The 17,200-nt window shown below is 35.4% G+C and overlaps 2 protein-coding genes across 7 annotated transcripts in view; one reads left to right on the top strand and one right to left on the bottom strand.

Annotated features, from left to right (window-relative positions):
* Nucleotides 1–15,999, bottom strand: part of WASHC4 (WASH complex subunit 4) — an 85,541-nt gene extending 69,542 nt beyond the window's left edge. For all 6 annotated transcript variants that reach the window (XR_009505441.1, XR_009505440.1, XR_009505442.1 and 3 more), the window contains exons 1-13: nt 15,876–15,999; nt 12,561–12,700; nt 11,580–11,633; nt 11,418–11,483; nt 10,618–10,663; nt 10,088–10,155; nt 6,764–6,846; nt 5,092–5,134; nt 4,536–4,639; nt 3,818–3,938; nt 2,246–2,369; nt 2,014–2,141; nt 1,020–1,180 (exon numbers count right to left, since the gene is read on the bottom strand). Coding sequence is in view for 3 of the 6 variants with exons in the window: in XM_059936808.1 (XP_059792791.1) it covers nt 1,020–1,180; nt 2,014–2,141; nt 2,246–2,369; nt 3,818–3,938; nt 4,536–4,639; nt 5,092–5,134; nt 6,764–6,846; nt 10,088–10,155; nt 10,618–10,663; nt 11,418–11,483; nt 11,580–11,633; nt 12,561–12,700; nt 15,876–15,936 (1,199 nt within the window). In the remaining 3 variants the exon portion in view is untranslated. The remainder of the gene's footprint in view (nt 1–1,019; nt 1,181–2,013; nt 2,142–2,245; nt 2,370–3,817; nt 3,939–4,535; nt 4,640–5,091; nt 5,135–6,763; nt 6,847–10,087; nt 10,156–10,617; nt 10,664–11,417; nt 11,484–11,579; nt 11,634–12,560; nt 12,701–15,875) is intronic.
* Nucleotides 16,000–16,126: 127 nt separating this feature from the next.
* ALDH1L2 (aldehyde dehydrogenase 1 family member L2) overlaps nt 16,127–17,200 on the top strand; it is a 77,247-nt gene continuing 76,173 nt past the window's right edge. Inside the window, exon 1 of the mRNA XM_059936804.1 lies at nt 16,127–16,665. The gene's annotated coding sequence lies outside the window, so the exon portion shown is untranslated. The remainder of the gene's footprint in view (nt 16,666–17,200) is intronic.

Genomic DNA, 17,200 nt, shown 5'->3' with positions numbered 1-17,200 from the left:
TCTAGAGCCTGTGAGCTACAACTACTGAGCCTGAATGCCACAACTACTGAAGCCCACGCTCCTAGAGCCCTCGCTCCACAACAAGAGAAGCCACCACAATGAGAAGCCCGCACACTGCAATGAAGAGTAGCCCCTGCTCGCCGCAACTAGAGAAAGCCCGCACACAGCAACAAAGACCTGACACAGCCAAAAATAAATAAATAAATAAATTTATTAAAAAAAAAAAAAAAAAAAAACTGTCCAGTACAGGGTCACTGGCAGAGTCCTGTGTCGCTTCACTTAAAATCTTCATCCCAGTCAACGTGAAATTTTAGCAGTATACTCAAGTGACAATGTACAGTAAATTTAATTGTTAAGGCTATGTGATGAGAACATGGGGGCTCATTATATTATTTTCTCTATTTTGTGTATATTTGAAATTTTACATAGTAAGATAAGCTAAAAGATGTAAGTATCAGAAGAAACTAAGAGTTAAAAGTGTTCTTTTAGGAAGCAGGACGAAGGCACAGGGGGGAATGGGGCAGAGGACAATCATTTTTTTCCTTTGAACCTTTAGTACTTTTTAACTTCTTAAATATGTGCATACATTACTTTCATAAAAAAAAAAGAAAAATAAGGAGTGCATTAAATTAAAGTCAACTCCTGCAAAAATCAACATTGAGTCATGTACACACAATGTTCAAAATGTCATCAACTGGCATCTACTGCAGAGACTTCACTTTACACACAAAAATATTTAATGCACCTGACAAAAAGTATATGAATGTATGCACACATATCTGTATTTCCATAAAGTATAACTTGCCTACATCTTAAATTGAGTTTAAGCCTAAAACATTTAAAACAAAAAAACACTCCTAGAAAATAAATCTCCTAGAGATTGCCCAACGTTTTCTCTGGTAATCAGTAACTATGTCTGATCTTGTAATTCAAATGCTTCCTGCATATTTACAATCAGTGTAAGATCTGAAAATATAAACTATCTAAATAGTTACATTATGGGTACTTATAAAACCTACTTGGTAAGTGACTGAGCTTTCTGCTGTAGGAAAGTATCTCTGTATATTTTAATGGCTTGAAGACTTTTTCTATCCAGAAGTTTGGCAGCTGCTGGTATTTTCTGGATCAAAAAATTGTCAGGAAACCAAATAATATTAGCAGTCAGAGTGATGGCTGGTACCTGAAATAGGAAATGAAAGAGGAGGGAAATCATTAAATGCAGGTTAAACAACAAACTGTTTAATAATCCCACAACATGCAATGGAAGACAACCTATTTCAAGAAAAATAATGATAAAAAGATACTCATTAATATGAGACAAGTTATGTTAATGTGGCACAGAGTAAAGGCATTCCTATACCTGTTGTGGAGCATGACACTAATTTTATTCTGCCTAAATATTAAACAACACACACACATACACTTACACAGATTTTCAGATGAATAAGAATATGCAAAAATTAAACAGAAACTTGAGTCTTCATGACCTTTACTTTCACTCTATTTTAGTGAAAAAATACAAAATAAATATTCAAGATGGCTGGGTTCTCATGGTCACATATCACTTGATTCTATACACCATCTAAATTTTCAATTTTGAAAACAGGTGCCACATCATGGAAACAGCAAAGACAAAGAAAAAAATTGTTTTAAATTTTTTCCTACTTCAATAATGAGAATGGGTGGCAAGAAGAGAAAGCGAAGGAAAAGAAAGAGAAAAAAGTAGTAATAGCAAGTTAATGTATAGGAAAAAATGTGGAAAAGCATCCACTAATATGTATTTCTACAATGTGGAATTATGGGGTATTTTCATTTACTATGTTACTTATTTCTGGAATGCTTAGATTTTTTTAAATGAATATTATGATATTATTTTTGTAATGATTATTACAAAATATTACAAAAATTATTATTTTTGTAAGCAGGAATAAAATACATTTTAAAATACCCAATTTTATCCAAAATCTTTTCCATCTATTCAAATTGAAAAAAATAGAAGTTGCAAGTTCTTACCTTCTTACAAATGTCCAATAAAGACTTATAAAACTTTTTATCAACAGTTCGAAAAATCTGAAAGTGCAATACAAACAGTCCACAAATTCCTACATACTTGTCTCTCTGGTCAATTTCAGAAGGTTCTCCTTATAAAACAATAACATGAGAGAAAAACAGAATATACTTAAAATTCTGCTGTAAAGGAAATGAAAACTTTTGAATGAAAACCAAAAAATGCATGTTACATTACCAAGTTTGGCTTCTACATTTGCAAAAATTGAGCGAATACTATGTGCAAATTCTTCAGCAAAAGTGCTATTTTTTGACACAGATACTCCTCCATTGAGAGAATCAAACTGCTGTTCTATACAGGCCTAGACAGGAAACATTTAGAGAAATTTACACTCTCATAAGCTATTATGACTTCATATGCTATTAAACAGATTTAAATATAGAGTGATAAACTCCTACATTCATCATTTTGATTTTACTAACACTGAGGCTCAGGTTTTTACCTTAACCTAATATCTAAATCCTTCTAAATGGGAAATGTATACATACGTACTTATACATTTGAGTACCCCTTATGTGAAAGTAATAAAACTGAACCAAAATCTATAATTCTACATGAAGAGATACAAACAAGTGATGCTTGGTGATGTATAGAAGGTGTATCTGATGAAGCATGGGAAAGCATGCTTTATTATTTTAATTTGCACTTTTAAGAGGAGACTTTATTTTTTCTGTTTACAATTACTTTCCTAACACTTTATTACACTTTATTACATTATGTGTAGAAATGGCTCCTGGAAAAACAATCAACAAAAAAATTCTCCTGAAATTAACAGATTAACAGTTAAATTGGTGTAAACAAGAGTTGTGATCATTCTGTAAAAATTGTGATCATCTAAAATATAAATTAAAGGTAACCTTGAAGCAGATTTTAAATGGAACATACAGTTGACCCTTGAACAAGTGGGGGTTAATCCCCGTATAATTTAGAGCTGGCCCTCTGCATCCACGGTTCCTCCACACACTTGCATTCAGCCAATCGTGGACTGTGTAATACTGTAGCGTTTACTATTGAAAAATATACATATATAAGTGGACCTGTGCAGTTCAAACCCATATTGTTCAAGGGTACTGTAATGCAATTTCTGGTGGATACTACCCAAAGCTGTGCCATCCAACAGAACTTTCTGTGATGATGAAAATGTTTTATATCTGTGCTGTCAGATATGATTGTTAGCCACAGCTGGGTTTTCCCCCAGCTTTACTGAGATATCACTGGCATATAACATATATAAGTTTAAGGTGCACAGTGTGATAATGAGATTACATGTGGCTATTAAGAATTTGCCATGTTGCTAGTGTAGCAGAGGAAATGAATTTTTTTTTAATTAATTTACATTTAAACAGCCACATGTGGTTAGAAGCTACCTGGATTGTGCAGATGCAAATTATATTCCCTGAGTAGGAAATTAAAACAGACTTATAAAAGGCTCTCTTACTAACCTAAATCTAGAGGTTAACAACAAACAAAATGCTTGACACAACTACTCAGATACTAACCCTTGAATAGTTTTATCCTTTTACATAATTTAAAAAACCCTTATCACAAATACAACCAGTATACTATTAATTTCATTTGCTACTAGATACTGATATAACTATATTTTAGTACATTAACCATGTTTTAAGCCTAAGCACTTTTAAAGAAAAATATAGTCACAACAATATGCTATAAAAGTGACCCACTACAATTCTGAGATGGGTCTACTAATATAAGCCCATTTATTATAGCCTGATACAGCGCTCATACCTGAAATATCATTCCATCAAGTAACTGCCCTTCTAGCTTCAGCAAGAACTTTTCAAATGGCTTTAGTTTTTCTTCCTGAATTCCAAATTTTGAAGGGTTGTGATGGACAGATTTCAGTAACCTTGTAGAAAAGTAGGAGAAACACCTTTGATTTGCCTAATAAATTCTTTTATTAAAAATATTCCCAGAAATCAAAGTTTTATATTTGTATCACTTGTTTGGCTCTACACATTTGAAAATTTGAACAAAAACAATCCTAACGTATTTAATTTTCTAATCATACCTTTTTATATCATCTTAAATTCAGATCTGGTGCTCTCTAGATAACAGCCATTTAGTGAATGCTTATAAATTGAATAAAACAAAATGCCTTGACTTTAAAAAGTTCTGGAGTATAAAACAAAATAAAACCAAGCTGAGAATAAACAACTATCATTCGTATAGAACAAGGAAAAAATGAATCTGAGTCCTAAGGTAGTCAAATTAACAACTACACTTTAAGAATTAGGATGCTTTATACAAGTATATCATACTCGCAAAAACCCTACCTGAAATTAAAAGAATGGTTACTGTCTTCAAAGAAAATCTGACATGAGATCCTTCTAAATACAGATTTCAGGTCTCCTAACGGATCTGTACTATTTACATTTATTTATTTTTTACTAATACATTACCTATACAAAGTAAGAGAGTATTTTAAACATTGGAATTGGCTCACCTTTTGTACATAGTCCAGTGGTCTTTCAATGTGATATGATTATCAATAATTTCATCCAGGGTAAGCAGAACTGCTAACAGCTCTCCCAAGTGCTCATACATAGTCTGTCAAAAAACCTTAAATGATTATCATTTAATCACTAGTCAGAAGTTAAGCTTCATGTGGATTTTTTAAGTTAAACACACTTGGGCTAATTACTAAATTAAAGCAGTGGGTAAATTAAACTACAGATGAAACTGTTAATCCTCAGATGGAACCATCAGCCTTACACTGGGAAACCCTTCACCCAATATTTCATCCTTAATCGTGATACTGTAGATTCTCTGAAGAGACCACTTGGAGAGTCTGCATTGGGCCAATACTAGGAAGAGTTACACTGATAGTGGGTCAGTAATGCCTCATCAACTTCACAGATGAAAGAGAACAAATGCAAAAAAAAAAAAAAAGAGCTCCTTTAAGAGCCTTGCAATAATTGTTGTACTCCCCAATCATACAAACTCCAAAGTAAAATATACTAAAAATTACAGTTTTACAGGTCAAGTTAAATTACTTTTACCTGAAAATGAACTCCAGTTGTCTCTATAATTTTGGGTGCAATCCTGTAATAAAATAACACCCAAGTTAAAAAAAAAAAAAAATCTTTTTTGTCACAGTTCATGTTTAAGGAAAACACATAAAGCAGAAGCTCTTGGAATTTTAATATGTATTTATTTTTATTTAGGCTTTAGTCACTAAAATTTAAACGACCCAAAGAATTATTATCATATTCCACTTTCCCAAGCAGATAACTTGTACATACAGAGTCTGGGCTCTCCTTGCCTACACCCAACTCCTCAGTGGGTAGGTATATGTCAATATGCAGCCCATGAATAACCTTAGCCATTCAAGCCTAAAGGATCTAACTTGGGATGGCGCTAAAGAAATAACAAAACTGGTTATTTATTTCTTTCTAAACTATGAGAATTTCTCAATTTTCAGCTAGAATCTTTGTTATCCCACCTGAACTGGCATTTGGGAACTAGACCTCTGTTCAGTTGCATTTATTGCTAGCATTCTCATTCCTACTGAAAAAACAATGCATACAAATGGGATTATACCAGAGTCAAAAGCCCCAGGATAATTCAATTTTACTTCCTAGAGAGTCAATCTACTCAACAGTAAATAAATTAATACTTGTATATCAAAGCATATATAAATATCCCACAAGATAGAATATTTAAAAAATTAAGCACAAAATTCAGACAAATTTCATCTTTCAAGGGCAGCAGTGTGGTAGTGGGGAGTCTCTTTGAATTCCACACCAAGTACAGCAGGGGTTGGGGAGAGCTGTGCTCTCATTCCCTTCTGCCATGAGGAGAACTTCAGTGAGAGCACAGAACATAAAATAAATAACTGACTGACTGGAAAAACATGCGAATGAGAAACAGTTAACACAGTCTTTCACTTTATAAAGAGAGTTGAGATGCAGCATGGTATAGTAAGAACAACTATGAATGGACTGGTGACCAAAAGAGCAGTACCTAACTTGCTATGGAATCTTGGCAAATAATTCCTTTGGGCTTCAGTTATCTCTCTTCTCATAATTGAGAATCCCTAGTCATATACCTAAACAAAGTTTTGTAACATTATAATTAAGCAGTAAATGGGAAAAATTTTAAGTATACAGTTTTAATCAAATGCAAGATATTACTTTGTGGTGGTTAAAAATACTAAGGGCTCTATGAAAATTTGGTCTTTTTCTTGATTTAGGGCAGTGGTCCCCAAACTTGGAAGAGCATTAGAATTACTCACAAAAATTTTTCAATGTAGATTACCTAGCCCCACTCCCCAAGATTCCGCAGCTTAAGAAAAGTGTCACATGATTCTAATCCAAGGACCCTTCAATGTAAAGGAAAGAGGAAATATGTAGAGAGAACTTGGTACATATACTAATTCTATATTAGCCTTTTTCTATACAATCAGATTTCTTTAAGATTATTCTGTCAACATTCTCGTTCAGACAGATAATGGGCTCATTCACCATGGCAGAAACTGTCTTACTAACCTATGGATTACACACATCAAGTAGTGTTTAAAACATCATGAGTGTTCAAAGAACGCTGAATAAATGAATGAAGGAATGAGTGAGTGAGTGAACAAACGAAAAACTTTCAGATATTTAGCTAGTTTAAGAAAAACATTTCCTGCATGTCTATTAAAAATGTAAAAACATTTCTAAAATCCATTACTTGTTACTGATATAGAGGGCAGCCAACTGATGGACTACATTCATCACCACTTCATAGCACCTCGTAACAAAACAAGACAGTTCCTGAAATGACAAGTTGAGTATATGTTACAAGTTGAGTAAATGTCACTATTTCTGACTGAATTTTATGGTAACAATGCTAAACAAAAACAAAACAGTTTTCTACTAAAACTCTCCAGTTAACCTGCAGCAAGACAACTTCAAGCATCCTTCAAGCAATCAGTTCTTAATTCACCTCCCAACGTTATTTCTACCTCTTTGCCCCTACAGCATTTCACGCATCCTTCTATTTTAAGTCTTGTTTTCATTACTCATATAATTCCTAACTGACAGAGACTGTCTTATTCCTTCTTTGAATGGCCACTGCCCAGTATGGTGGCTAACCCTCAACTGCTTCCTCAATAAATGTCTGCCTATTAAATGAATAAATGAGTGAACATCTGAATGAATGAAGAAGCTCAGAAGCTGCCAGTTTAGAAAGTATGACAATGAGGGGAAGAGGTCTTCAGAAGTCACTCTGAAATAACTTCAAATGTTTATTACCTTGAACCTTATCTATAAACAGGCTTGGCACACATCAAGTGAAATATTAATTATCCCAGAAATATGTTTGTCATTAAATAGTTAACTCACATCTATCCTAAAATATTTAGAACCTAATTAAACCTATGGCTGCTCTAAACTGTAAGCTCTATGAGGGCAGAAATTTCTGTTGGTTTTGTGCACTGCTGTATCCCAAGCACCAAGAACAGTTTCTAACATATGCTAAGCTCATGAAACATTTGTTGAATGTTTAAAAATGGAATCAAATGCAGCTGTTAGATCCACAATTTAAATTTTTTGAAAGTGAAAATAATACATTTCAATTTTATTTAAACAGCTCTAGTTTTACATTTCGTATTAAACTTCTAAAAGTCTAATAAAAGCAGGGAAAGAACAGAAAATGCAGGACAAATAGAAAGCACAAAACAAAAAGGCAGAAATAAGTCCAGATACATAATACACTATTTATATAAGACAAATAGAAATAAAATTAACCAATTAAAACACAGAAATTTTCAGATTATATAAAAAAGCAAAATCCAGAGCGATGCAGTTTTAAAGAAACACAACTAAAACATAATGACACTGAAAGGCTGAAAGAATAAAAAGAATTTAAAAAAAGAAAATGCTAACTAAAACAGAGCTGGGGCAATGATATCAATATCAAACAGATTTTATTAGCATTACTATAGCTAATGACCATATATGTAATTATATGTTACATACATAATTATTATCTCAGCTTAAGAAGGTCACCACACAATAAAAGATTCCATTTACTGGGAATTATGAACAATTACAAACTTGTATGCACCGAATAAAACATCCTCAAAATAAGAAATGCAAAATTTGACAAAACTAGAGAAACTGACACATTCACTTCAACCTTGTAAAGTAACATTTCTTAGACTCCTGCCCAGCAGGCTTCCTGTTAGGTTCTGCCAACAGGTGGCATTAAAAGCAGACTAGGAGGCAGGAAATGGACATCCTTCCTACTTCTTGCTGTTTTTATCAACATAATCCAGGCAGGAGCAGTTCACCCCAGCAATGGCAGCTTGCCCCAGGCTCCTGCTGCTTCCAGCACTACAAAACCAATCTTCAGTTTTAAACTCTACCAGCAGCAGCCAGGCAGCACTGCTTCCTCAGAGGTATGCTACTAATTCCCTAGGGCTCCTCCTCGTATACCTCCCAGACTCTGGCAACCCGAACCTTTTCCCTTTTATACCCTAGATGTAGAGGTGATATCTGCTTCCTCTGGCTTCCCTCACTGTTTTTTCTTTCAGCCCTCCAATTCTTATGGAACCAATTCTCTATATTAAATCTCCTCTTTTTTTTTTCTTTCTTTCTTTCTTTAATTGAAATATAGTTGATTTATAATACTGTGTTAGTTTCAGGTGTACAGCAAAGTGATTCAATTATATATATATTTTTCAGATTCTCTTCCATTATAGGTTATTACAAAAGACTGAGTATAGTTCCCTGTGCTATACAGTAAATCCTTGTTGTTTACCTATTTTATGTATAGTATTGTGTATCTGTTAATCCCACACTCCTAATTTATCTCTCCCCACTGCCTTTCCCCTTTGGTAACCATAAGTTTGTTTTCTCTGTTTGTGAGTTTGTTTCAGTTTTGTAACCAAATTCATTTGTATTATTTTTTAGGTTCCACATATAAGTGATATCACATAATATTTGTCTCTCTCTGTCTGACTCACTTCACTTAGTATGATAATCTCTAGGTCCAGCTCTGTTGCTGCAAATGGCATTACTTCACTCTTTTCTATGGATGAGTAATATTCCATTTTTGTATATATGTACCACATCTTCTTTATCCATTCATCTGTTGATGGACACTTAGGTTGCTTTCATATCTTGGCAATTATAAATAATGCTGTATCATTGGGGTGCATGTATCTTTCTGAATTAGAGTTTTTGTCTTTCAGAATATATGCCCAGGAGTGGCACTGCTAGATCGTATGATAGCTCTATTAAATCTCCCCTTTTGAAATACCTCATGTGATTTGTTTTCTGGACTGAACCCTGACTGACACATACCATCATAGAGGATAATTTCAACAAAATGCTCTCAGTTAGGTAAGAAGACCAAAAAGAGTAGTAAAGATATAAAAGATTTGAATATAGTAGCATGCTTGATTCAATGAAATATATCAAATCTTATATCCAACAATCAGAAGGTAAGTGGGATTATGGGTACTGTTTCCTTATCTCCAATTCTTGCTTTTGTCATATTATATAAGCATTGCTTTTATAACAGAGAAACAGAAGTTATTTCATTCTTTTGATAAACCAGAAAACCTAGAATAACTAAAACTTTGCAGTGATGAAAAGCATATCTAAACTGAAACATCTGGTTAGAAGCATCATGTGCTGCTGCTTTTAAACCTCATCACTGCTCACATAACAGCTTAATGATCTCCATTAACAACTTTTTCTAACATAAAGTATCTTTTCCTACCAGGTACAAAATTTAAATTATTTTAAAAGGCATGGTGATAAACTGTCCATAAATGAAATTATACAAAGAAACTTATTTTGATAGCTTATCTCACTAAAAATGCTATGAAAATCTTCCAGGAATTACAATCTCCTTAACTATCAATTTAATCCATCGCCAACTAAGTATCTTACCCTCACAGTACATATTCTTAGCATTTGAAGGTTTCATAACTCTTTTCTGATTATGTGTGATTTACTCAAACTTTTCAAAGAAAAGGCTCAATAAAAAGTAAAAACCATTTACCTGTAAGAATGAAATAAATCTCCCCATTTGAATTTGGCAATCACCTTCCACCATGCTGGAATCTGTAGCTTTAAAAGGCAACATGAAGAATATTTCAATTTTTTATTTTAATCAACACCAAAAGAAAAAATGTGATTTTTATTCATTAGGACATCTTCTAATCTGCATAGTATTGAAAACAGAATTTTTACACAAAAGAGAAAAATGAAACAATCATTAATCACACAATTAAAAGTAACCATCTGTTTCACAACTTAATGAATTCAAGGAGAATCATCTAGCTACAGTGCTTTGTAATTTATAAAAATATCAAAATAAACTTCATACAGAATTTGCTGCTGCTTCATCACTGAGGTTTTTTTACCTGTTTACCAAACAAAAAAATAAACCAACAAAAAATCTGAATGTTTATTTCCTCACACTAATACTTCACATGATCATGACAGTCCTAGAATTGCCAGTTAACTTTTTGTTCATTTCAATCGCAAAAAAAGCATCACAACATTACAATGTGAAATTTTAAAACTTACCTCCTTCTCCATAAAACAAGAGACCATTATAAAATTTAGTTTCAGCCTGTTTAAAAAAAATTAAAATAATTTTATAAGGTTGCTATTTTGTTTTTAAATTCCTAGGCTCTCTTAGTTATCCCTATTTAATAGTAAGCCGATGACTACATCACACACATAAATTCACTTAAATTCAAAAACTGCTTGCAATATAGGTAAATGCAATTTATCTTTAGAGTACCAAAGATATTACTGATACTCAACCTTATTTCTTGATTTCTTTAGCCTTTTCTTTGTCTTATCTGACCACTCTGTAATTTCCCACATCCTCCCACTAGTTCAGGAGAGAAAAAGCAACCACATAATATCAAAAAGGTAGAGAAAAAAAGATGAAGTTTACCATCTTCCACCAGAGTTTTAATGGCTCATGGGTGAGGAAACACAGAACATATTAAAAATTCAAAGCTTTTAAAAAAAATCAGTTATATCCAGAAAGCCATTATATACAACAAGCAACACAGAAGGAATGCAGACCCAGTCTCAAACCATTATTACCAGTAAAATGTTAGGTGAGTGACACTCCTTTAGCTTCGATTTCCTCATCTATTCCTCACGTACCTCCTAGGTGGTTATTAGCATTAACGGGGTTAGCATGGTGTTTGGTACACAGTAAACACCCAGTGAATGGTACTCATTATTCCTACTATTATAAAGATACAGTTCATTCAACATTCACTAAATATTTATGCACACTGTACACATATACGCACATATTTGCTTTTAAATCATGTTTTTAATGTCTTAAGAGTACAAATAATTACCTCATATTTTAATTTCTTGATTTCACAACAAAGTGCAGCATAAACAGTGATGACTTTGTTTAAGACCTAGTTTCATGAGTAAAAACACAAAAGGAAAAAAGTAAATTATAGCAGATAACTAAAGCATTTTAAAAACAGATTTTTAGGTTTAGGAATCTGTACCTTGTTTTCAGTCTTTATGAGTTCCAAAAGGGAAGACTGTTCATAAGGCAAAAGCTATAGAAACAAAAGAAAATAAAATTTTTTAATTTGAAAAAAATCATGAAAATTCTAAATACACAAACTGAGACTATCTCTCTTCTATGGAAACTTGCGTTCGACCCTGTACTCAGCACTAGCACTACGCCAGATGGGCAGTGACTGCTAATGGCTATGGGATTTCTTTTTGGGCTGGTGAAAATGTTCTAAAATTGACTCTGGTGATGGTGGCAAAATTCTATGAATAGAGTAAAAACCAAAGAATTGTACGATATATGAATTACATCTCAGGAAAGCTATTATTAAAGTAAGACTACATGTGACTTAGGACAGTGTCTAGCACATAATAAGTACTCAATAAATGTTAGCTATTAAGCGCCAACAGTTTCAAAGATAAAACAAAACAGAACTACCTCAAAATGGAACAGAGCAGGAGTGACTTATTTTATATCTTAAAAAAATCACTCCCATATTAAGATCCCCTAAATAGCATAAGGGAGCTTTTGGGAAATCATGGAAATATTCAGTATCTTGATTGGGATATGAGATACATGGGAATAGGTGTTTGGTTAAATTCACTGAACAGTATTTTAAATCTATGCATCTCACTGTATGTAAAATAACCTCAATTAAAAAAACAAGTAAAGCTTGAATATGCTATTCCAATCCTCTTCATTTTCTTGATAATGAAAAACAAGTTAGCTCAAAGAGTTCGTGTCATTCTTTGACACTAAAGACTTTGAGTTTGTGTCATTCTTTAAAAAGGAAAACAAAAACACATGCATGGCTTAGAGAAAAGGAAATTAACCATTTTTCTCCAAGTTTATTTTAGTTCTTTTAGATTCCAAACAATAAAAATACATATCCCAATTTTGAAAACTGTTTTCAAGATACAGTATGTCCTGAAAAAGTATACATAAATTAAAAAATAAAACAAAATCAAACCTTTAATGCTATAGGATCAAGATTGAAATCCCAAACATCTCCAATTGAATCATCCAGTGCGTCCTCAATTCTTCTCAATTGAGAGGTATACTCCTCAAGAAATTTCCCATAATTCTTAAGCTGGACTTCAGCATGAATTTCTAAATTTAAATTTTAAAAGTTTGTAAGAAGTATAAGTAATGAATTACAAGACATTTACTTCAAATAATATCAAAAGTCACAGCAAAGTAGATACTAAGCATTGTTAATGTATCACTTCAGAATGTCTGGACTTCTTGAAAATAAAGTTTTAAAGTTAAACAATAATTGAACTTTCAATCTTTTCCAAATAGATACGATAATTGTAAAAACAGTAGATGTTACCAATTAGAGATATCATCTTAAAACTGCAACTTTAAAATACTATGAAAAAGTTACTCCATAATCTAAAAAATGTGAATAATGCCTTAGACAACTCAATGTCCTGATTCTATGTTTTAGTCATAAACAACTTTTTTGTGCCAAAAAAAAAAAAAAAAAAAGACCTGATTTAGGCGCAAAAATCTGTGTTGTCATAGAAGCAAAATTTTAAAATGTAATGCTTAATTACACAGTAAACTACGTCTAAAAATACACCTAAATATTGTTTTTTAAATGGTTTTAGACCTGCTTCATCATATTATTCCTGTAATGCCTCAAATTTACCAAGATATTTTGTTTTAATTATTTAACTATCATAATAGAATTGGAAAAGCCACTAAAGGACAGTGAGTACAGAATACTGTGCTGATATTTACAGAATTTACACATTAATAGATGACTCTAGGAACTCACTGGAATAATCTGGACAATAAAAGTTTGCCTACTCAGCAAAGTTAATGACAGTAAATATTCCACCTTATTAAACATAAGAATTCATTACTCATTCCAAAGGCAGCAAATTCAACTCCAACTCAGTTTCTTTTATTGATGTGAATTACTTTATTCAATCGCTGTCTTCTAAAAAAAAGTAAAAATTTTCTCTCCTCAAATTAGCAATGCCAAGCAACTCTAAGATAAGGTATGTTCTAACTCATTAAGGATAAAGACCTAGCTTCACATTCTCCCCTATTTTGCAACTAATGCTCCAAATCAGGTGGATCAATTAGTTCATTAAGGTTCCCATCTCATTATAGTATTAATCTAGGCAATTCTGGGAAACAATTAGTCTAGATATGATTCATATACCAAAAATTAATGAAAACCAGGCACAGAGAAGAGAGGTCCTCTCTTCCCTACAGCTTAAATTTTAAAAACTGCATTAAGATTCTCGAAATCCCAAGTACATGTCTAATTTTCAGTTACATGGGAAATGACCAAAGCTGCGTTTAAACAGCAAATGAGTTCTTAAAGGCAATGCTAGAAAACCATGCCAATGAATTATTCATTTAGTCTGTTTGGAAATTCATAAAGTAGCAGGCAAGAGAAAACCTGTAATAACATTAACGTTCCTTGCTGATAAATTTTTAAATTGGTAAAAGTAAAAATAAAAAGATTTGAAATAAGAACTCCATAATGATTCAAAGGTAAAAAATGCAAAAACCTATTTACATGCTTATCTCTTCCAACAGACTTAATTCCTTATTTTATCTTTGTATCCCTAATAATACCTACCACAGTTCCTGGCATGTGGAAAAAGTCTTTTGAGTGAACCAGATCATTCTGATTCAACCTTTTTTCAAACCCAAAACATATTTTCATTCCAATATTTTGCAGATACTAAAGTAGGGGACCTCTGTCCATAAAACTTCATACATAACAAGGTGCAGTTCACTTTAACAGTAAATACAGTTATCTTCTCCGTAAACAAGTTGAAAGATTCAATACCACCAGGATCATTTTTTCATGCTGCATAGGAGCTTATAACTTATGGAATGTTTTATGAAAAACTGCTAACCATCCTGAACTAAGCTCATGCTTCTTTGAGAGGCTAATAAAACCTAATTACATCTAATGTGCCTGTCTTTTATAAAATTATGCAAAATTTACACGTAATTTTTAAAAATAAATTTATTTATTTTATTTATTTATTATTTTTGACTGCGTTGGGTCTTTGTTGCTGCGCGCAGGCTTTCTCTAGTGGCAGCAAGCGGGGGGGCTACTCTTAGTTGTGGTGTGTGGGCTTCTCACTGCAGTGGCTTCTCTTGCTACGGAGCACGGGCCCTAGGCGCGCGGGCTTCAATAGTTGTGGCGCGCAGGCTTCAGTAGTTGTGGCTCGCGGGCTCTAGAGCGCAGGCTCAGTAGTTGTGGCGCACGGGCTTAGTTGCTCCGCGGCATGTGGGATCTTCCCGGACCAGGGATGGAACCCGTGTCCCCTGCATTGGCAGGCAGATTCTTAACCACTGCACAACCAGGGAAGCCCTACGCCTAATTTTTAAAAATTACATTCACCTTTTGAGAAAACTACATTAAAAAAACAAACTCACAAGCAGTATGTTCCAATCTCTCTTATATCACCTATGCAGATTCATATCACCAAAGATAAGAAACAGATCACCAATTTGCATTCATCTTCGGTAAACTTTCACTGAAATAGTTTGGCCTCTAAATTTTGCTGCGTGGAACTGAATTTGCTAGGTTAAAATGAGACAATCCAATTTTACTAAGTAAAATCGGAAGCAGATTTGCTGTAATTTCTGAAACCTTTTTAGGTGCGCTGGAAACTACAGGACATCACTTTTGAAAAATACCACTTAAAGTAAATAAAAGGCATGGGAGGACATAAACTGACATTCACGTGTTTATTTTTTTACCGCGAAATGAGTTCTTTTTCGCTATCTTCTAGCGAAGATAAGCATATGAATACGAAGGTAAAAACACTCAAACTTCCAAAAGTTGGTTTGGGAGGAAAACGAAGAAAGACAGGAAACCGAAACAGGAACCCGGACCTCAGCCTCACCTACAACTGCACGCTCTGAGGATCTGGCGAAAACCCCGGGCGGCCAGAGACAAGACAGCCTCCGCTCCCCGGGCTGCGGGCCTCCCCGGGCGTGCCCCGCCCGAGCCCCCGGCTGCACGAAGTGGACGCCGCGCCCCCCGGGCCACAGCTGGCTCCCCAGGACAGTCACCGCCCCGAAGGCCGAGCCCTGGCCGGGCCTGACCCAGCGTCGCCGGGGAATCCCAACGCGGAAAGTTAGGTTCGCGAGCGCGTCCCTCTCACACCCCGAGGCGCAGAAAATGTCCCGAAGTGGACCGCTGCGCGCCGACAGCGACGCAGAGCCCTCCCGCAGGAGCGCTGCCGGGGCTGAGGCGGGCCGGGGAGCGTCCACCCGCAACCCTTGCCTGCCGCTCCCTTACTCTGTGAGCCGTCGTCAACGCGGTCGAACTCCCAGTCCGGGGACAGAGTCTCCACCGCCATCACGCCGGCGCCTCCCACAGTCACAGCCCGGACCAGCCTTGGCGACGACGCGGCCTCACCCGAGCGGCTGTAACCGCACGTGACTTCCGGCTTCAGTCCCGCCCCCGCTCGCGAGGGCCGGCCGGGCTCGTTGCCCCTGCGGGTCGCGGGGGCCGCTGGGAAAGCGAGTCCTCCGTGGTGGCTCGAGGAGGTTGCCGCGGCGATGGCGGTGGTCCTCGCGGTGTCCTCCCGTTCTTATTTGGGCCTCGCCACCGTTCAGTGCACTTTTCACGCCACATCGATATCTTCAATTTCGCTCTGCTGTCTCCGGGCCATTTTTAATACTAGGAGAAGTGCTCCCTCAGTCTAGCCTAAAAAGGGCAAAATTGATGGGGTCGGGGCAGACGCTGTCCTCTAGGACGTCGCCGTGCAGGCGCTTCTTCCCAGAAGCCCGTTTATCCCACGTCTTCCCGGTCGCCACCGTCCGAGCTCTTGTTCTACACGCCCTATGCAGATTGTTCTTGAGAAAAAAAGCCGTGTGCAAGAGGAATAGTTACTTTACGAACACCTTAAGCGAGGAATTTTACTTCTCTGCTAACTTGCGCTCACCGGCTCTCGACCCACCTCTTCTTAAAAAGGCAGGGGGAAAGAAGAAGCGCTGTTTAAGTGGGTTCTAAAAGGCGCCTACCTGCTAACGGGCTTTTCGGTGAACAAGGATCTGTGTTACCCAGTAAGGCTACATGTCTACAGGTATTTACACAACAGTGTTCATTGCTGCATGGTTTTTAATAGATACTAGTAAGAATCCAGGTAAACTTCCATCAATAGGGAGTAATTACATAAAGTTTAATATGTCCATACTACGAAATACTAGATAACTGTTAAAAGAAATGAAGTAGATTTATAGAGACATGAGAAACTGACAGGAGGTAGTTGCAGAAAAATGTGTACTTGTGGTTACACTTGTATTTTTATATAAACGTGTACTGGCATATGTGCATGTAGATGCATAGAAAGAGAACTCGGATCACACCAAACAGGACAGTTGTCAACTGGAAAAGAGTATGTGTTGGTGATTAGAAAGTGAATTTTCAAGTTTTATTGTGTCTACTTACATATTTTTAAATCTTTAACAGTGAGAACTTATGAAGGTCTTCTGTAGTCTTAAAAAGGACCAAAAATAACTAACTTAATCAAAGCTAGTAAATGGCCTCTTGAAGAGCATTCCCTGAGGCCCGCGAATCTGCAGTAGGTCAAATATTTGAGTGTCCACTAGGTACCAGGT

The sequence above is a fragment of the Balaenoptera ricei genome, chromosome 10 (assembly GCF_028023285.1).
Source record: "Balaenoptera ricei isolate mBalRic1 chromosome 10, mBalRic1.hap2, whole genome shotgun sequence".
NCBI classification, from domain to species: Eukaryota; Metazoa; Chordata; class Mammalia; order Artiodactyla; family Balaenopteridae; genus Balaenoptera; species Balaenoptera ricei.
This window is presented reverse-complemented; position numbering and strand designations above follow the sequence as displayed.